The 21,850-nt window shown below is 46.5% G+C and overlaps 1 protein-coding gene across 1 annotated transcript in view; it reads left to right on the forward strand.

The window, feature by feature from the left end:
* The window catches only part of ETS1 (ETS proto-oncogene 1, transcription factor), a 57,694-nt gene extending 36,536 nt beyond the window's left edge, over positions 1–21,158 (forward strand). The window contains exons 7-8 of the mRNA XM_089652097.1: positions 12,977–13,095; positions 15,304–21,158. Of these exons, the coding sequence (XP_089508223.1) occupies positions 12,977–13,095; positions 15,304–15,519 (335 nt within the window). The 3' untranslated portion in view covers positions 15,520–21,158. The remainder of the gene's footprint in view (positions 1–12,976; positions 13,096–15,303) is intronic.
* The last annotated feature ends 692 nt before the right edge of the window (positions 21,159–21,850 follow it).

Raw genomic sequence — 21,850 nt, forward strand, 5'->3', positions numbered from 1 at the left:
GCGGAAGGAAGCATGAAGTGCTCCAAAACCTCCTGGTAGACGGCTGCGTTGACCCTGGACTTAATGAAGTACAGTGGACCAATACCAGCAGATGACATGGCTCCCCAAATCAACACAGACTGGAAACTTCACAATAGACTTCAAGCATCTTGCAGTGTGTGCCTCTCCATTCTTCCTCCATACTCTGGGTCCTTGGTTTCCAAATGAGATGCAAAAGTTGCTCTCATCAGAAAAGAGGACTTTGGACCACTGAGCAACAGACCAGGTATGTTTTTCTTTAGCCCAGGTAAGACGCTTCTGACGTTGTTTGTTGTTCAGAGCAGCTTGACAAGAGGAATACGACATTTGAAGCCCATGTCCAGGATCTGTCTGTGTGTGGTGGCTCTTGATGCACTGACTCCAGCCTCAGTCCACTCCTTGTGAAAGTCCCTAACACTTTTGAATGGCCTTTTCCTGACAATCTTCTCCAGGCTGCGGTCATCCCTGCTGCTTGTGCACCTTTTTCTTCCACACTTTTCCGTTCCACATAACTTTCTATTAATGTGCTTTGATACATCATTTGGGAACATTTAACTTCTTTTGCAATTACCTTTTGAGGCTTTCCCTCCTTATGGAGGGTGTCAATGATGGTTTTCTGCACAACTGTCATGTCAGCAGTCTTTCCCATGATTGTGATTCCTACTGAACCAGACTGAGAGACCATTTAAAGGCTCAGGAACCCTTTGCAGGTGTTATGGCTTAATTAGCTGATTAGAGTGGGACACTTTGAGCCTAGAATATTGCACCTTTTCACAATATTCTAATTTTCTGAGATTGTGGATTTGGGGTTTTCATGAGCTGTAAGCCATAATCATCACAATTATGACAAATCACGGGTTGAACTATCTTGCTTTGCATGTAATGAGTCTATCTCATATATTAGTTTCACCTTTTAAGTTGCATTACTGAAATAAATGAACTTTTGCACGATATTCTAATTTTTGGAGTTTCACCTGTATAGTGGGGTAAAGTAGGGAAATATTTGTGGGTACATGAGCCCATAGTGGAGTGTAGTAGGTGGGAATATTTGGAGGCATATAGACAAAAATAGGGGAGAGCATTTAGTATTTACTGGGCTGGAAGTGGGGGAGGACAATTTGAGGGATAAGGGTTCATAGATGGGAGTACATTTAGAGGTATAAAATTTGATAATGGAAGAGGACATTTGAAGGTTCATGAGTACATAGAGAGGTATAGAAGAACAGGACTTGAAAGTATATGGGTCCACAGTGTGTGTGTGTGTGTGTGTGTGTGTGGGGGGGGGGGGGGGGCATGTAAAGGCCCATAGTAGAGGAACAATAGGAGAAACTGTTGGGCACAGCTGTGATCCTGTGGCCTCATGGTGACATTTTTACTTTGTCTAATACTTAGAATTTCTCAGATTCTTCATTCAGCCAGCATGGATGATGAAACTAAGGTGGTGGAGACACTTCTCGGTCCACCCACTTAGCACCTTGCAGAATTAGCTCCATTTCTGCAGCATTTTAAATTGGGTCGTGATTTTTCACTTTGATAAGTTGCCCTGAGCAATGTGAGAAGCAGCTAGAGGTTTCTGTCACAGTTCACTTTCACACCTTCTGTGTGACTGAGTTGATCTTATCTGAGATGTTCGCTCTATACATGCTACACTATGGTGCACTTACTAACCACCCAGCACAGAGAAGAATTACACAGGGGTCACCATGACACAGCTTTGTACACCAGGTACATATCTATGTGTGCATATCATAGGAGAGTTACAGTATTCACATACATATGAGATGTAACTGCTGGGTATACATTTATTGCAATCTCCGTGATAATTAGGCAAGTGCAACCCTACCAAGATCTTATTACAACCAGTCAGACAACTGATAAGATTATCCAGCAAACATTGCAACTATGCCAAAGTAAAATAAATAAATATATATTATTGCCAAAAGTATTCGGACACCCCTACAAATCATTGGATTCAGGTGTCCCAATCACATCCATGGCCACAGGTGTAGAAAAACAAGCACCTAGGCATGCAAACTGCTTCTACAAACATTTGTGAAAAAATGGGTCACTCTTAGGAGCTCAGTGAGTTCAAGCGTGGTACCGTGATAGGTTGTCACCTGTGCAATGTCCTTGCTACTAAATATCCCACAGTCAACTGGCATTATAACAAAGTAGAAGAAACTGGGAATAACAGCAACTCAGCCACAAAGTGGTGGGCCATGTAACATGACAGAGTGGGGTCAGCGCATGCTGAAGTGCACAGTGCCCAGTCACCAACTGTCTGCAGAATCAATAGCTAAAGACCTCCAAACTTCATGTGACCTTCAGATTAGCACAACAGCAGTGCGTAGAGAGTTTCATAGAATGGGTTTCCATGGCTGAGCAGCTGCATCCAAGCTCTACATCACCAAGTGAAATGCAAAAGCGTTGGATGCAATGGTGTAAAGCACACCACCACTGGACTCTAGAACAGTGTAGACGTGTTCTCTGGAGTGACTAATCACGCTTCTCTGTCTGGCAATCTGATGAACCTGTCTAGGTTTGGCAGTTACCAGGAGAACGGTATGGTGTGGGGTTGTTTTTCAGGGGTTGGGCTTGGCCCCCTGGTTCCAGTGATGGGAACTCTTAAGGCGTCAGCATGCCAACACATTTTCAACAATTTCATGCTCCAAACTTTGTGGGAATAGTTTGGGGATGGTCCCTTCCTGTTCCAACATGGCTGCGCACCAGTGCACAAAGCAAGGTCCATAAAGACATGGATGAGCGAGTTTGGGGTGGAGGAACTTTACTGGCCTGCACAGAGTCCTGACCTGAACCTGATAGAAGACCTTTGGGATGAATTAGAGCGGAGACTGCGATCCAGACCTTCTCATCTGACATCAGTGCCTGACCTCACAAATGTTCTTCTGGAAGAATGGTCAAACCTTCCCATAGACACCCTCCTAAACCTTGTGGACAGCCTTCCCAGAAGAATTGAGGCTGTTATAGCTGCAAAGGGCAGGCCAACTCAATATTGAACCCTACGGACCACGACCGGGATGCCATTAAAGCTCATGTGCGTGTAAAGGCAGGCCGACCAATACCTTGACAATACAGTGTGTACACACACACACACACACACACACACACGTATTTGAACACCCTGCGATTTTGCAAGTTCTCCCACTTAGAAATCATGGAGGGTTCTGAAATTCACATTGTAGGTGCATTCCCACTCTGAGAGACAGAATTTAAAAAAAAATCAGGAAATCACATTGTATGATTTTTAAAGAATTTATATATATATATTATTATACAGTATTATTATACAGTACTTATAAAGCGCCAATAGTTCACTCAGCGCTGTACATTACAAAGGGGGACAGAACATGTGACAGAACAATACCAATACAATGCAAAACATGAGGGGATCGAGGGCCCTGCTCTTTCGAGCTTACAATCTAGAAGGGATGGGATAGTGGTACAGGAGGAGATAGCTGTGGGGGATGGAGTGGTAGGAAGAGTGGAGGAGGTCAGCAAGTTAGCAGGGGGTGGGGTAGGCTTCCCTGAAGAGGTGGGTTTTCAGGGTGCGCCTAAAGGAGAGGAGAGTAGGTGATAATCTGATGGGTTGGGGAAGGGAGTTCCAGAGGATGGGTGACACCCTGGAGAAGTCCTGGAGGCGGGCATGGGAGGAGGAGACCAGGGAACTAGAGAGAAGGAGGTCTTGTGAGGAGCGGAGTGTGCGTGCTGGGCGGTACTTGGATATTAGGTCAGTGATGTAGTTCGGGGCAGTATGGTGGACAGCTTTGTACGTCAGCGTTAGGATTTTAAATTTGATCCATTGCGCAATCGGAAGCCAGTGGAGGGATTGGCAGAGGGGGGGTGGTGGAAATGGAGCGGTTGGAAAGGTGAATGAGTCTGGCAGCCGTATTCAGGATCGACTGAAGCGGGGATAGCCAGCGGCGAGGCAGGCCAGTGAGGGGGGAGTTGCAGTAGTCGAGTCGTGATATGATGAGGGAGTGGATGAGCTGCTTAGTGGTTTCTGGGGTTAGGAACGTGCGGATTTTGGCGATGTTGCGGAGGTGGAGTCTGCACGAGTTTGTTAAAGATTGGACTTGGGGCTGGAAGGATAGGTTGGAGTCCAGAATGACACCAAGTACTCTGGCCTGCAGAGCGGGTTTGATATTGGCGTTGTTGGATGTGATGTAGAAGTCAATGGGGGGTGAGGTTCGGGCTGGGGGGAAGACACGAGCTTGGTTTTGGAGAGATTCAGTTTAAGGAAGTGGAGCGACATCCAATCTGATATGTCGCTCAGTAGGTGTGTGATTTGGGCAGAGACCGAGGGGGTGAGGTGGGGGGTTGAGAGATAGATTTGTGTGTCGTCGGCATAGAGGTGGTAGTTGAAGCCGTGAGAGTGTATGAGTTGGCCAAGGGAGGAGGTGTAGATGGAGAAGAGAAGGGGTCCAAGGACAGAGCCTTGAGGGACCCCAACAGAGAGGGGGAGTGAGGGGGAGGTGGTAGCATTATAGGCAACGCTGAAAGAGCGTTGTGACAGGTAGGATGAGAGCCAGGAGAGAGCAGAATCTCTGAGGCCGAAGGAGTGTAGTATTTTGAGGAGGAGGGGGTGGTCAACTGTGTCGAAGACCGCAGAGAGGTCAAGGAGTAGGAGCACTGAATAGTGGCCATTAGCTTTGGCGGTTAGAAGGTCGTTGGAGAGTTTGAGTAAGGCGGTTTCGGTGGAGTGTAGGGGGCGGAAGCCAGACTGTAGGGGATCGAGGAGGTTGTTGTTGTTGAGGTGAGAGCATAGGCGGGTGTAGACGAGGCGCTCGAGGAGTTTAGATGTAAGTGGGAGCAGGGAGATGGGTCTGAGGTTGTTCGGGTCATTGGGGTCCAGGGAGGGCTTTTTAAGTATGGGGGTGATGTGTGCATGCTTCAGTGGGGAGGGGAAAGTGCCGGAGGAGAGGGAGAGATTAAAGATGTGGGTGAGGGAGCGTAGGATGGAGGGGGAGGGAGGTCGTAGGAAATGTGAGGGGATAGGGTCGAGGGGGCAGGTGGTGAGGCGGGCATCAGAGAGGATCTTGGAGACTTCCTCGATGGTAGTAAGGTCAAAGGTGTGGAGTGTTGGGGGAGCTTCAGTATGAGGAATGTAGGGTGGGGTGGGAGTGGAGGTCAGAGCAGTGGTGGGGCCGTGGGAGAGGGGTGATGAGGGGGTAGCTGAGTGAGGGGGAACGGGGTTGGAGGGAGTTTGAGCAGTGACGAAGTCCCTGCGGGTAATGTCGAGGGGGAGGGGGGATGAGGGGGTAGCTGTGTGAGAGGGGACGGGTTGAGAGGGGGTGTGAGTTGCGGCAATGTCCTTGCGAATTGTGTCAATCTTGTTTTTGAAGTGATTGGCAATCTCAAGGGCGGTGAGTGAGGTGCTGGGTGGAGGTGGGGGTGGAGAAAGTAGAGAGTTGAAGGTGGAGAAGAGTCGGCGAGGATTGGAGGAGAGGGCCTTGATGAGGGTCAGGAAGTAGGCTTGTTTGGCTTCGTGGAGGGAGGACGTGTAGGTGCGGAAGGCAGATTTGTAGCAGGTGAAAGCTTGTTGGGATTTTGTTTTGCGCCATAGTCGCTTCAGGGCACGACTGCGTCGTTTGAGGGTTTTGGTGTGATCAGTCTGCCAGGGCTGGAGCGGTCGGAGTCTGATGTTGCGTGTGGTTAAAGGCGCTAGTGAGTCAAGGGCTGCTGACAGCGCGTTGTTGTAGGCAGTCATAGCCAAGTCGGGGCAGGACAGGGGGAGGATGCGGTCGTGGAGTTGATCAGCTGCAGAGTGGAGGGGGGCAGGGTTAAGGTTGCGGAGGTTACGGCTGGTAGTAGTGTGACATTTGGAGGGGTAGGCGTTGGAGGACGAGGAGATAGAGAAGGTGATCAGGTTGTGGTCAGAGAGAGGGAAGGGGGTGTTAGTGAGGTTGTGGGGAGCGCAGCGGTTGGAGAAGACAAGATCAAGGATATTACCGTCGGAGTGGGTGGTGGATTGTATGCACTGTGCAAGTGCAAAGGAGGAGGTTAAGTGGAGGAGACGGGCTGTGTCTGGGTTGTCAAGGTTGACAGGGATGTTGAAATCCCCAAGAATGATGGTGGGTAGCTCAGAGGAGAGGAAGAAGGGTAGCCAGGAGGAAAAGTCATCCAGGAAGCGGGGTATGGATCCAGGAGGCCGGTATATCACAGCAATCTTCAGGGGGGTTGGGGAGAATAGTCGGACGCAGTGGGCCTCGAAGGAGGAGAAGGATAGGGAGGGGGGGTTTGGGAGGACTCGGAAGGTGCTCTGCGGTGACAGGAGCAGACCAACCCCACCACCTTTACGACCGTTAGGCCTGGGTGAGTGGGTCCAGGTGAGACCTCCATAGGAGAGTGCAGCAGGGGAGGTAGAGTCAGTGGGCTGGATCCAGGTTTCCGTGATCGCCAGGAGGTTGAGGGAGCGGGAAACAAAGAGGTCGTGGATGGCGGTAAGCTTGTTGCACACCGATCGGGCGTTCAGGAGTGCACATGAAAACGGGGGGGGGGGAGATTTTAGGGAGCAGGGGGACAGATACTAGGTTGCGGGGGTTGCGGTAGGACATGGAGGCGGGAGGGTGTTGTGCGGGTGAGGGAGGTGGTGGAGGGCCAGGATTCGGGGAGATGTCTCCCGCGGCTAGGAGGAGGAGAAGAATGAGAAAGGTGGCATGGGAGCGGGATGTGCAGGAGCGTGAGAAACTCCTAGTGGAGGTGTTGGGGTCAGTGGGAGAGCGGAATAATAGGAGGAGGTGGTGGGTGCCATAGAGGGGCGAAGGAAGCAGTGAGGACACAATATACAAATGTTTAGGAGGAGCAGAGGGATATAGTGAATGGATTTTGGGAATGGAGGAGAGGAAAATGAGAAGGAGTAGAAGAGGCATTTTGGGGGGTGATGAGAGCAGTAGTAGGGAGATGATAGCAATGAAGGGGAGATGTGCAAGTTTTGGGGTGGAGCAGAGGGGTACAGAAATGAGATTTGGGAACAGAGGATAGTAGTATGAAGAGGAGTGTATTATTTAAAGGTACACAGAGTGGGACTCAGGCATGTAAGAGATGTTTCCCAGGGTGTTTGCTTGCAGTCTGTCCAGCATGCAGTAGAGTTTCTTGTTGTTGTTGTGTCTTTCTGCTGCTTATGTTCTCCTGCTTTAGTTCAACTGCTGTGTTTAACTGCTTCGCACTCTTTCGAAGCCGCACTCCGTCAGAGACTGTGCCCCCCATCAGAGATCTCCCCCCATGAGCTGATCTAAATTTATAGGGAGATGCTCAAATGAGCATTCAACTCCACCCCAATTAGAAGCTGATAAGGCTCACATGAATAGTGGGGGATGTCTCATAGGAACCAGGCTACAGTCGTAAACTGGGTGCAACTGGAGGTGAGGACTGCTCAACATACACACAAATATAAATACACCATTTGTTCTGAATATAACAGGAGTGAAAGCGATTCTGAGTTAGGAGTGGAGGTAGGAGAGATGCATTTACCCAGGGGGAAAACAGCAGGATATATAAATATATATCCTTGCCATATACATTAACCTGAATTTTATGGGGAATATCACATCATACTGTACAAACCCAAAGCAGTGGGTTGAGCATCACTGGAGTGAGAGGGGGGGCAAAGCTGAGGCTTCAGGTTGTCTGTCTCAGAGCCTTACAGATGTGTCTTCTAAAATATTCATGTAGCAGGGCAGTTGGTGCAGAGGTGACTGGCAGAATTACAGCAGGTAGGCTGGGTCTCCAGAGTCAGTTTGAATGCCAGTTAGGCATTTTGTGGAGTGATCCTTTGAAGCTATATTGATTGGTCAGTGCAGGACTGTTGCCTTGCCATACACACACACACACAATGTAGCACTTTTAAACTATCGATATTCATCCATGCAGTGACATAAGTATTTTGATATACTTATAAACGTGACAGGAAATAAAGATACAAAGAATCAGATACCTATACTGTATATTGGTGGTTTAGAAGCACCACATTGTTTATATATAAATGCTTAACCTCTGGTTACTTGTATTCTTTATTGTAGCAATTTCTCTCTGTTTTTCTTTTGTAAGCAATGATTTCAATAACTGTTTTATAGAAAGCAGAGAAAATGATTTATAATTATTTATATACACATCAGAGGAAGAGAGATGGTGATGTCCTTCCCTCATTTTTCTCTGCATACATCTGCAGCTGTAAACAGTAATTCATGCCGTGCACAGTCCCTGTGGATAGAGTTCTGCCCCAGCAATGGCTGCTCACATATGGACACAGCCCTTAGCAACAAATCTCTTTCCTAAACACAGAGGACATACACAAACTATACATCTGCACTGTCCTGAGCCACAAATATGTACACAAGACAGACATAGACATCATCCTTCCCTACGAGTGTAGAAAGAGTGCACGCATTCTCCTCGTGATCACAGCCGCCCCCTCAGCAACAGAAAGACACCATGTTGGGAGGCTCTCTAGACACACCAGTCTCTGAGTTGCAGATTGACAAACATTTTGGTTCAGAGGTTTAACAAGCATATAGGCCAGGGGTGGGCAAACTTTTTGACTTGAGGGCCGCAATGGGTTCATATATTGGACCCGGGGGCCGGACCAAGAGTAGATGAATGATGTGTATGTGTCATCCATAGTAAGTATAGTAATATTCCCCCATTGTAAGCATAGTAATTAATCCCCCATATAGTAATTCATCCCCCCTATAGTAATTCATCCCCCATATAGTAATTCATCCCCCATATAGTAATTCATCCCCCATATAGTAATTCATCCCCCATATAGTAATTCATCCCCCATATAGTAATTCATCCCCCATAGTAATTCATCCCCCCATAGTAATTCATCCCCCCTATAGTAATTCATCCCCCATATAGTAATTCATCCCCCATATAGTAATTCATCCCCCATATAGTAATTAATCCCCCCTATAGTAATTCATCCCCCCTATAGTAATTCATTCCCCATATTGTGTCAATTCACTTACCTTTGCTCCGCACGTTCCTCTCGCCGTGTTCCCGCGCCGTTCCGGTCTTCAGGGCAGACTGTGAGAGGAGCCTAGCTCCCCTGCTGCCCCGCCTCACGCTGCCCCGCTCCTCACGCTGCCCCGCCTACACACATCCTGACAGGCAATGTTTGCCACGCTCCGCGGGCCGGATTAAAAGGTCCGCCGGGCCGTAGTTTGCCCATTGCTGATATAGGCAGACAAAGTTAAGATATGCAAAACCAATCACTACAGGGGTAGGCCACCTCTGAGAGGTGGAGATCTATTGGAGCGATATGGAAGAGATCAAAGATCACTGGGGTGCAGCACCCCTTTAAAAAAATGTTTAAGGAAATTAACTTGCAAGGCCCTGATAAAAAGGAGGGCATGAAGAAAACTTATTAAAATGATACAAATATAAACGTCACTGTAAAAAAAAAAAAAAAGTATATACTTGCCTATATTCAGCCTGCCCCGGTTCAGTCATGTGATTTTCTCCATATCAGCCAGTGGCAGCTGCAGAGGAGAGAGTGCTTGACAGCGGCTCATAAAATCCTGGAGCGGTGATGTCACCCATAGGTTCCCTTGTCCAAGCTATTGTCAGCATCCCCTCCTCTCCCCTACATACGCTGCTGGCTCACACAAGAGAGAATGTAACCAGATTGGGGCGGCCTGAAAATAGGTTAGTCAGCATAGGTGTTAAGAGGGGGAGGGGCATTTTCTGGCTAGTTAGGTTAAAGTGTTTTTTAAAGTAGCATCCCAGCTTAAAGACCGGCTAACATACATTCACTTTGCCAGTTTAAAGTGGTATACAGGATGATGCTTGCAGCTACAGGCATCATCCTGTTATTGTTTTTTTTGGACAGGTGATGCTGTGTTTTGTAAAAGCAATCCTAGTGGTCAATTAGCCACTGGATTGCTTTTACAGGTGGCAGAAGGGGTCCCTCCCCCTCCTGCCACCCTGTGGTGCCTCTCTGCAATAATGGTCAGTGTTAGTGCAACTCCAAACTACCCTCCCTATTGGTGGGCAGTGGCAGTAATTAACCCCCTTGTGCTGCATTATTGACACCAGTGTCAGTGTTAATTACCCCTTTATGCTGCATTAGTGACCAGTAGCACTGTTTAACAACCCCCTCCATGCTGCAGCATAAAGGGGTTATTAACACTGACCCTGGTGCCACTAATTAACTGCCACTGGTCACTAATGCATCAGTGACCAGTGGCAACACATTACCCCTTCATGCTGCACATTACTAATGTAATTATTAACCCCCCCCCCCACCCAACGCTCCCAGCTTACTGTAACAAATTGGTACTTGCATGCAGGGTACCGGCACGTCTCTCTCTTACTCTCCTGCCTCCTAGTCTCTGAATGACAACCAGTCAGAGGCTGGGACTAGAAACCATCTGTCAGGTGAAGATCCCTCCGTCTGACAGAATGTATTACTTTTCATGCTGGAGCCAAGTGCAGGAGCGCACTCAGCACCCCGCTGCAGCTCTGCATGTGCGCTGTGATCTGGGCAGTGGCTCGCCTAACAGTTGGCCGGGGCAATCAGGATGTCAGGCATGTTGGGTCATGATCTCCTGTCAGCTGTAATAAACAGGTATATCGCGATCGACAGGTTGCAGACCCCGCACTAAAATCTCATAGAAGATGTAGCATGGTAATGTCATTTTCAATATTTTTTTATCTGCAGCTTTAATTAAAAATAATCCCTGGTGACCTTGCCATGAAAGTCCTTGTTCGGGCACTTTTTATTACTGGATGATTATCATTTCCTAATTATGTGCTTCTGTTTGCAACCTGTCACATGGAGACTACAAGTGGCTATTTCAACACATATTACACAGGCATGGTCCAGTGTTATCACCATCAGGAAACCTGCCCTGAGAAATGCCATGTAACCATCACTGGAGTGCATTTAGACAGGAAGTGGCTGCAAAGAGGCTGCAGGACTGAGATGTAACAAAGGATGAGAAAAGGGTGAACACAAGAGTTTTAGAAAAACAAATATGGCAACTGCTTGTGATACACAGAGAAAACTACAAGTCATCAAGTTAGAGTTTACATCTACTTTAAGAACAGTTCTACAATTCAAGGACAATTGTAGATATGGCAGGAGAATGTCATCCTGACCACTGCAGGTCCTGCTGAAACTTGTAGTTCCTTAACAGTTGGAGCCCTGCAGGTGTTCTTTGTCCTGTACGTTTATCACATTAATCACTGGCCATCTACTAAATGAGATTCAGAATAAAGCCGTTAGGGTGATGAGGCTGCAGTAGGCTGTGGCGCTGGCGTATAGACAGATTATATGGAGTGAATTGTTTCTGGCAGATGTGCAGTTTGCTGTGTGTATATAAAAGTTACTGTATACAAAGACTAAACACAGCACAGAGGGCGAGAGGCGCCTCTGCAGGGGTCACTACCCCAGTGTCAGGCCATGCGATATCTACAGAAATATTTCCTTATTTAAACAGCGCTCTTGTGAGCCTGGGAACTTTCCATTCGCAGGGCCCTCTTGGGGATTGCGGTCACTGTGCAAAACAGCTGCGGCCTGAAAAAACGGAGCCAAACGTGTGCATGGGTCGGGACGCGTTTCAATCCCCATCCAGTGAATTATGGATTACTAAAGCAGCCAGTAGCATGTTGCAGTTTGAAGATGCTCTGCACCTGACAAGCTTTGGGCTGTAGGATCTGAATTTGAAATGCACACCCCGTCCCACCCGCTGCCGTCTCTGTGCGCACTTTAAAGCCTGTTGTGTTTCGACTGTGATAAAATGCCCATTATATATCTGGAGACCAGACAGAGCTGCGACGGGCGAGCAGAATAGGGGTTCTGTCCCTGGCCAACAGTATTTTTAGAATCAGGGTTCCCCTGAAGCTGAATGGGGAGACATATTTTCCAAGTGAGGACAGTGCATTCCTATCATGTGACGGGCATAATCACTGTTTCTGCGACCGCCATCACTGGCCGCGGCCTAACACAGGCTTCATTGTGCACAGGAATAGCATGTGAGTCCCATTGACTGGTTACAGTCTTTGAACCCTTTTCAGGTTATGGGTCATTGGGTTGCAGCGGAGGACAGAGGCGTGCTGTTATCAGTCAATTTGCGGTTGCTCTGGGACTTTCCAGAGCAGCGCCATGCTCAGGAATCCAACTGGTCACATGTCTTGCTAATAAAGCGCAAAGACCCATGGGCAGCACTCTGTGTGTAGACGTATTGTTCTAGTGTACAAGATGGCTGCAAGGGAGGTGATTAAGAATCCGCCATGGATTATCTACATTGAGAGAACAACACAGGCATACCACTGACACACATCAGCAGATGGCTGCCTACTTCCATGAGTTTCACAAGTCGTTTTCAAACTGTTAAAATCTGCAACTTTGTTAAAATAATCCTTGGTGATCCTGCCATTAAGTCCTTGTTTAGGCACTAGCTGTGTACTTTGTTCTGGCCTCCCAGCTGTGTTCCAGCATTGTCACCATGTCACATGTACCCCAGAAGGTGACTACAATTGGCCGTACTGACACATGACGTAGTGATGGTCTACTGTTGTCACTCTCAGGAAGCAAGTCCAGAGCAAAGATATGCAGCCCAGAGAAAGTAGTGGAAGGAGACGAGCAGCACTGAGATGGGACAAGGGTGAAAACAGAAGTTTAGGAGAACAGTGCGCTGAGCAAACTAAATGTCATCCTATTAAGGATTAAGTCTGCTTTAAATATTTGGAGAACTTAACAGGGAAAGCTTTCTAGAGATTCTTCCGCATGGCTGCAGTGTATGGAACTAAGTCATGAGGTCATATCAGCCAATCAGATCTTATCTGCTCTGTAACTCTTACTTGTACCTTGTACTACTGATGGATTCTGTTGGGTCAGAATGGATATAACTTCTCTATGAATGTGTGGTGAGGACATCTATGATGGTGTATTATACTGGCAATGCTGACCTCTCTCTTTTGTCTCTCCCAGGCAGTGGACCAATCCAGCTTTGGCAGTTCCTCTTAGAGCTCCTTACAGACAAGTCATGCCAGTCTTTCATCAGCTGGACGGGGGATGGCTGGGAATTTAAACTGTCTGACCCAGATGAGGTGAGTACCCACTGGCAGGGCAGTTCTAATGTTTATTTAACTGTATTGGATCCAATATTGGGAATCCCAATTTAAAGACTGAAAATAGGTGGATTAAAAGTTGATTACGCAGAACTAGCAGACCTCTAGTGTTCTGAGTCCTCAGCTACACAGTACCAGGCGTAATCACTTCCACCTGATGGGGTCTGTGACATAAAGCAAAGGAAAGTCTGGTTGGCCGCACATCTGATAAAATCAACTTTATTATGATTCTTCATGTAAAAACACATCCATGATGGAGAATACAGCAAATCCAGCTAACAGGTTTCTTGCTAAATAAGCGGTTTGCCCTACAAACCGCTAACCCTATCTCTCAGCCATAGTGAGCTAGCAGGGCCGAGTACAGAGGCCATTACATTGTAGGGAAGTTTACAGTGGGTTACAAAGGCAGTGTACAGGGGATAGGATGGGAGGTCAGCAGTGTACAAGAGTCAGTAGGGCAGTATACAGGGGTTCAGTTGGGCAAAGGACAAGGGGTAAACAGAAGAGATGACAGGGGTCAGCAGGTGGAGAACAGGGGTTATTAGGGCAGTAGAGGAGAAGAATGGGGGTCAAAAGGGCAGTGTACAGGAGTCAGCAGGATGGAGGACAGCGGTCAGTAGGGCAGGCTACAGAGGGTCAGCAGGGTAAAGGAGAGGGGTCAGCAGAGAAGACAAAAGGGTCAGAACTGCAACATAGCAGCCAGCTATACACGGCACATTGAGGCTTTGTCTGTGAGGGAATCTGATCTCAGCTATGTGGGGAGGAGGAGACCTATTGACTGCCCTGTCTGTGGTGTGGGCATTGCCAGGACAAGGTCATCTAGCTCCCAGGGTGAGGTTGATAAAATAAATCCCTCTCATGTGAGCATCCTGTGTCAGCGTAAATCCCTCCCCCTCAAATAGACAAAACAAATACAAAACTGCACTAATCAGCCTGCTCCCCCCCAGCATAAATTCTTTCTTCAAGCCAAAATCCTCACCAAAGATTCAAAAATCCCCTCTCCTCCCAGTGTAAACCCCCCCTCCCAGCACAAATCTCCCTCACCCCCCCCCCCCCCAAAAGAAAATCACCCCACCGTACACACATTCCCTTCCCCCTCAAATTTCCCATCCTAGCACAAATCTCCCCAAAATTTTCCTTCTTAGCATAAATCCTTCCCCATCCCCCCTCCTAGCACAAATTCCCCTCAGGTCCTCCCTCTTCCCCCAATCCCCCCTCCTAGCACACATCCTCTTCCCCCCCAATTCCCCCGTCTAGAACAAATTCCCCGCTAACCCCCCTGCTAACACAAATTTCTCCTCCGCCAATCCCCCTTTGTAACACAAATCCCCCACACTAATCCCACCTTCTAGCACAAATTCGCCACCATACTCCCAAATGCTCACCCTCCAACCCCCCTCCATATGACACATTCACCTAAATTCCTCCTCCTAGCAACCCCCCCCCCCCCCAAATTACTCTTCCCAACACAGATCCTCTTCCTTCCCAAATCCCCTCTTAGCAGAAATCCCCCCCAACCCCCATATTACCCTTTCCATCACAAATAGCCCTGTCTCACCCCGAGCACAAATGACTGTTTCCCCCCACACCTCCCGCTGCATTATGTACAATTTGCCTGTAAGCTCCCCCACCTCCATCTTCCTAACAGTTCAGAGGTTCAGGCTGTGCTGTGCCCTCTCCTCCTGTCAGAACAGCACTGCTCCATATAGCTGATGACATAGGATTGCTCTGACCATCAGCCTGTACACAGTTTGATTACCTGCCCCCTACCCACATTTCCTGCTGCTGGGAGATGAGCAGTCCTTGGAGCAGATAGGGGGCAGGTCATGAAACTGTAGAGCCCAATATTCGAGCGATCCTGTGTCACCAGCTATATGGAGCAGAGCTGTTCTGACAGGAGGAGAGGGCAGAGCACAGCACAGCACCATTCCTCCAGGCTCCTTTGTCCCAACTCTGAGTGTGGGGATGAGGGCGGGGGAGGGGCTCATCCCTATCAGATCAGCAGCTCAGGAGCCAATGGAAGCTGCACACGTCAGGCTGACAATGCTGCTGCTGATGGTGAGGAGGTAGCACAGTCAGCCTGCAAAAGGCTTTTCAGAAGCAGAGGTTGACCTGTGTATTCATCAGTGTTACTTTAAGGCAAACAATCCGCGCTTAAAACATCACATTTGCTTCTTTGTCCCGCAGGTTGCCCGGCGTTGGGGCAAAAGAAAGAACAAGCCGAAGATGAACTATGAAAAGCTGAGCCGCGGCCTACGATACTACTATGACAAGAACATCATTCACAAGACAGCCGGCAAGCGCTACGTCTATCGCTTTGTATGTGACTTGCAAAGCCTTCTGGGATACGTGCCGGAGGAGCTCCATGCCATGTTGGATGTTAAACCGGACAACGATGAATAGAAACACTGTCAGAGTCTTATCGGAAAAAAGACCAAAGCCCCTCTCTCTAGGAATGTGCCAGTCGGACACAAAGGATTCTGGGAAGAGGGGGTCTGGCCACATGCCAGCGGGATTAAGAGACATGGCTACTTAAGATGTTAGCTGGGTTCCTTCCCGCCGTAAAGCTGAACGAGGACCAAGAGAAGAGCAAGTCGATGGCTTGTTTTATTAATCAGAATCATTCCCGATGTTGTGCCAGTATTTCTGACTGTTTATCTTGAAAGCTGATTTCCTTTAAAAAGTTACAATATGTGCAAAGAGAGAAGCAGCTAAAAAAGCAGAGTAGCAGCCTTAGAGGCGGCTCATATCCGGAGCGGAGCGGAGAAACTGTACCGCAAGGCTCGGAGCCCTACTTACAACTTATGCAGGTTTTGTCTTTGATGTGACCACAGAGCTCCAGTGTTAATTGAATCTTCTCAGGACCCAAGTACAAATGCAGCGACCAAATGGCAGCCAATCCTCGCCTGTATTTCACCGCAGAAAACGCTATATGCCCTAAATGCCTAAATTCCGCTATTCTAAGCTTTCTCACTGAGCCGCTAACATGACTTGGACATCCTTCTCTCCATCTTCAGTGTTCCCAGATTGTATTTTTATAGAGATGAGAAATATATGTGTATATATTTTATAAGAAAGTTTTTTTTAAATGAGATAGTTGTACAGATTTAAAGTTCTTTTTTTAATTTTTTGTTAATTTTTTTGCCAAAGATGCTTCTTTATTGGCTTTGGTCAGTTGTGACAATCCTATGCATTGTAGTAAGGACACTGCTTAAAGCGTAAGTCCCGCCAAGACTTTCCTTTTCCGTTTTTGACGGAGTTGAGGTGGAGTAGAAGCTCCGCTGGATTTTGTTTACTGCTATCCCACATTCCACTGGAGAGATTTACACTCACTTCCTTTCTCCAGTGGGGGAAAATCTTCAACAGCAACCCAGACAGAACTTTTTTTTTTTTTAAAATACAGAAGGAAAGGCTAGACCCCCTTGCAGATTTTGACATCTAACATGTGGAAAGGCAATATCAATTCACATATAACATAAGATATATTTTAAACCTTCCCTTCAGTCTTGCACTGTTGTACCGGCTCCTCTTTATTTAAATAGATTTTTCACTGCAGACTGTGGAGCTTCTTCTAATGTGCATTAGATGCTACAGCCAGATAGCGCCCACCTTATTTCCTGGGTGGAGGACGTCCAGCATTAACTAGCCCTATGCTCCCCAGCATGACTGTGTCTGGACCACCCCCTTTTCATAATTTGGATTTCAGATCTTTCAATCATGGTGACTCAGAATTACAGGTGGGTGTTGTTGACCAGGGAGGGCTGCATGCAAATACAGCCTACGTATGGACACCCACTCCTCCAAACTGACACCACCCAGCAAGGGATTTTGCATAACTCCTCCCACTGCTTGCATCTGGGCTGTGGGCTCTTGAGAGGAGTACTGAGGCAGGGTGCTGGGATACTTTCAGAAAGCTATGTACAGAACCCTGCCAGCCCCTCCCACCAGCCATAATCTGTCTGCTTGCATAGAGAAGCACAGAGATCTAGTGATGACATATCTGGGTCAATAATAAGTTAAGCAATGAAAATGTAAACTTTTATTATCACATTATTGAGGGGGAAAGAAGGCACTAATATAAACAGATGCAATTTCAGCTTTAATATTATATATGACATGATGCACAAAACGGTCTTTTTTGCTTTCCCACCTGTTAGAATTCTATTTTAAAAGTTTTCTGTCATTAAAAAATAATTTTTTAGTAACATATAAGAGTTTTTCCTTGATATTATCGGGAGTATGGAAACATTCCCAGCAGTTGTAGATTTTTAGTTCTGTCTGCATCGCTGTTGCAGATTTTCCTGCACTTCGTCTGGTGAAACTGCTGTTCCTGGGACATGAAGTGGGGGTGAATCTCACTAACAGAGCCCTGGATTACAGGAAAACCCTGACAGGTTCTAGGCCTATCTGAATCTATGGCTAGACTTACACTTCTAAGATACTGACCTAGTCTAGGGCCATTGTGGTTTACTGCTTGGTTGGTTGTAAAGAACGCGGCCTGACTGGATGTGTCTGAAGGGGCAATCATCCAATCAGCTGCTTGCTTACTTTATCTGTTGGAAACACAGCAGAGGTAAAGCTGAGTGGTGGACACCTTTCCTCCATATGGCCCGCATTCCCTGCCCCCACTCCTCTGATAAGTCCCATATGGAGGGCGCTGGGACATTCCTCTAGAAGGAATATTTGCCATTCATGATAGATGTCTGGGTGCTCCTGTGAGAGCGGCTTGCTGTCACACGCCTGCAGGGGTGATTTAAGGCACTGACAAGGCTGCTTACCATATCATCCGCTCCCATCTGGGGACAGAGGATGCCAGAGTACTTCATACATTCCTCACATCTTCTGGGTTAACCCTTCCCAGGCTGTGAGACAATTCAGTGCTCTTCCATGGAAATTCTAAAATCAGGAAGAATAGTTGAAAGCACCAGATCCTCATTAATAAAGAAAGTAATGTGGCTTATTTTTGTCTCGGAACGTTTTATATACGAATGTATTACTTTTATTTTAAAGGCTTATTCCACCTTTCAGGCCAGCCTTCAGGTTATACCCATATTGAAGGGTGAAGCACAAAGTATAGTCTCCTACAGCATCATTCTAACCCCCCCCCCCCACTCTTACCTGAATCGCAGAGTGCATACTTCTGAACAGACCTGGGGGGGGAACCATGCAGCAGCCTGCGCATTGCACCCACCACACACTGACCGCAGCTGAAATGCTCCGCAGGCCTCATTGCAGACATATAAGTACATGTTTTTTTTATTTTCTCATTATTGGTGCATTTATTACATTTTTCTCACAAGGTGGACTGTGCCTTTAATTTGGACAACTCGCCAGTGTTTGGGTGGAGAGTAAAGTAGTGCTTTAATTCAGAATTGTGCAGATTCCATAGTACATCCAGCAAAGGCTGTCTGGGCTTGGGGGGGAGGAGGGGCAGCATGATCAAAGAGGAAAAGCAGCAGCTTCAGGTTAGAGGGCAGAGAGCCTTTCTCATCATTGCCATTAACTTGGCCTGTTCCCAGTTAGCAGAATTACTGCCAACCGGAGCAGCAGAGTATGTAAAGTGCTGCAGATGCTCCATGGTAGTTTGTTCTTTCAGGACAGTGTGGGCTGCTTCTGGAAAGATCCAGGCCTTTATCACGGGGAATGTTAGCCTTCAGGGTGAATTTAGAATACATTTAAAATGTCTAAAGACAATCAGAATATTTTCCTGTTTGTAGGATGAGTATCATTACATTTTGTGACAAAACAAATTCTGGACCATGTGCAATCATTAGAGAGACGTCTTCACCAGAACCTTGTATTGTAAGGATTACAGGGACAGGTGACTTCACCTGAAGGTGAGTTGCCCAGACAGTCATAATGATCCAACAGCTTCAATACAGTCTGAGGCACTGACCTGGGACAGGGGATAACACGTCTTGTGCTGCACGCTGGTCCCAAATCCAATGAATCATCATGAAAGCCAAGCAGGTGGTATTTTCAGGAGCTCAGCAATGGCAGCCTACATATTTTTTTTTCATGGCAGGTTTATTTAAAGTAGTGCTGAACGTTTGTCTCCATCACTTATGACTGTAATCATTGGCATGGATGGCTTGGTGACAATGGGAGGGGGTCATCTCTCACCGATGTCGCAGTACAACCAAACCAGCACCAAATTCTACAGCAGAGTCAATAAGGGCTTTATAAAAAGTGCTATTAAGTAAAGTTACAAAATGTTTATCCAGTAAGATGCAAGTCTTGTGTCTGAAAGATCATGAACTTGTGTCAGATCTTCAAGAGTGAGAGGATTTGTTTGTTTTTTTTTTATATGAAAGGCTGGGTGAGGAACATTTAGAGGGAAAAGCCTGCAAAGCATTACCTTGGCGCTGGCTAGAGCTGGAAGGCCGGCACTGTGATGTCAGGGATGTGTCTGTGCCTTATCCATAGGTGATAATCGTCCAATTTGTGCCTTATTCCAAGCACTGACAGCTCACAATATGTAGGGAATGTTATATGGATAATAAAATCAAAGGACACGGGATTCTATTTATCAAACTTTGATAGAGAACTTACCTAAAACAACCAGTGAGAGCGTTCCTGTCCCTTAGTACACTGGTAGAAGTTGATTGGGTGCTATGGGCTGTACAGCCAGCACTTCCTGCTAAACAAGGTCCATGGTTTTGTGCAGTGATAAAACTTTAATGCCTGTACAGCCGTCTATCCCTTCTACGAGTGCTCAGCCATACTGGTCACTGTGTAAGGAAACCAAATCCCTCAGAAGCAAAGACTGCTCTGAGCAGTGGGGTAGTGGAGGACCAGCCCGCTGAAGGCGCACGTAAAGAGCTCATGTACTTCTTGAGAGACCCTGTCAACAGACCATTCATTTAAAAATCTTTTTATAGGAATATATGTATTTAATACATTGTATTCCCCTTCACTCTTCCTCCCTCAGCTACATTAAAGGTATGTACAGAGGTAAAGGAAAGGGTGGAGGAGCTGGGCCAGCACAGACAGTTGATAGACACTCCCATAGGAGGAAGATCATAACATGCTAGGAGGAAGGGGGCTGTGCTAGGGAATGGTGTCTTCCGGAGTAGTCAAATTCCTTAGCAAACTGAAAGGCATGTTGCAAGTAAATAAAAAATAATTTATGGATAGGAAAAATGCTCCATGCAAGCATTGAAGATACTTGATTTTTTTCTTTGCTTTTACCTGCATTTTTTAAGGTTTAGTGACAGGATCTCTTTAAGATAGGTTTTTCTTTTTCCCTTACAAGGTAAACGCATGTCTTTTGTGTAGGGGTATTTACAGGTTCAATTCTTTATGCAATCAAAATGCAGATTTGAAAGCAGGAAAATGTACAGCAACTTCAAAATGTGATAAATAAGCATTAGGATCAGCGCCAGCCAAACAAACAGTTGGCTTTACTGTAGCAGTCGCTTACATCACTGAGGTATACTTATCTTTAAAGTGTACAATCCCTAAAAAATGGCCGCCATAGAGCAAACGGGATCCTTGAACCCTAAGTCCTAGCCTATCTTTTGAAGATCATCAAAAAGCTGAGACAATCTGGACTCGTAGATCTTTATGAACTCACATTTGGTGCAGCTAATCCAGTTTCACTCCATTTACCTCTACAAGAGCCCCAAAGAGCTGAATGCATTCCTACAGAGTGTCGGTATCTCCTGTGCAGCAGCTGAGCTGGTCTAATATGTTGTTTTCTATGGCCACACTTTGTATTTGTATTTTCTGCTTAATTTATGAGAAATCAGGCGTCTCTCTATATGGAAACGTGTAGCTGAGTATTGTAGCATTTCATGAAGTACTGTTCTATTTCTATGGAAAATAATGGCGCTCATTGGGGCCGGCGCTGGAGAGACGCGGCTGGGGGCTCCCCTATCTGGAAGATTGTTTTATTGCCCTGTAGTTTATACTGATGCAGGAACATCATTTCTGATAGATATTTTTTATACATATGTATTTGTGAATATATATTCGGTTTCTTTTTCTTACTGTGTTTAAAACAAACTTTGAAAAATTAAAAATGAAGCATTTATACAAAACGTCTGGCTCTCGTCCTTCCCCGTCCTTCATCTGTCGGGTCCGTTTATATAGATCTCATAATGGTACACACGGCTTATAAAAGGTATGATGGGCTGGTCTTATTTTTGCCACACTTTCACACAGCTGAAAATAAACCAACAAGATATTCAGTGGGAAAAGTTGGAATAACTGACTATCTTTGAGAAATAAAAGTAAAAGTTTCTGTTCCTCTAAAATCCCATATAATGGATCACTCTCACGGTTAACTATGTGCAGATGCCAAGCTGGGGCTCATTCTCACCATGAACTGCAGAGAAAAACAGCTGGCAGTACATCATAACATCCAAGGCTTGTAAAAACGTTACTATTCCAGGACAAACTTCACAAAGCCCCTCCTGGGACTTCTCTGATGCCATTAAGCTCAGTGTTGGATGAAACATGTCAATGGAGGAGGTCCTAAGCGGGGCTAATACGTTTACAATGAGCAAAAGAGAGTTTTCCCTAAAGTTTTAGCTAAAGTACAGAATGACAAAGGCTATGTGTTGGTGTGTATGCTGTGTGCAAGGATTTGCAGAATACGAGAAATCAGTAGATTCCCCCATTTAGGGTAAGCATCATGAATGAAGGAATCTCCCCTGCCAACTATTGGATTCTGACAGCGGGAACCCATGACTCTCAAAATACTTGAACAGTGACTGGACCTGATTAGCTT

Source organism: Staurois parvus, unplaced genomic scaffold (genome assembly GCF_062004578.1).
Source record: "Staurois parvus isolate SC_StPar_1 unplaced genomic scaffold, SC_StPar_1.0 ptg000671l, whole genome shotgun sequence".
In the NCBI taxonomy this organism is placed as follows: Eukaryota; Metazoa; Chordata; class Amphibia; order Anura; family Ranidae; genus Staurois; species Staurois parvus.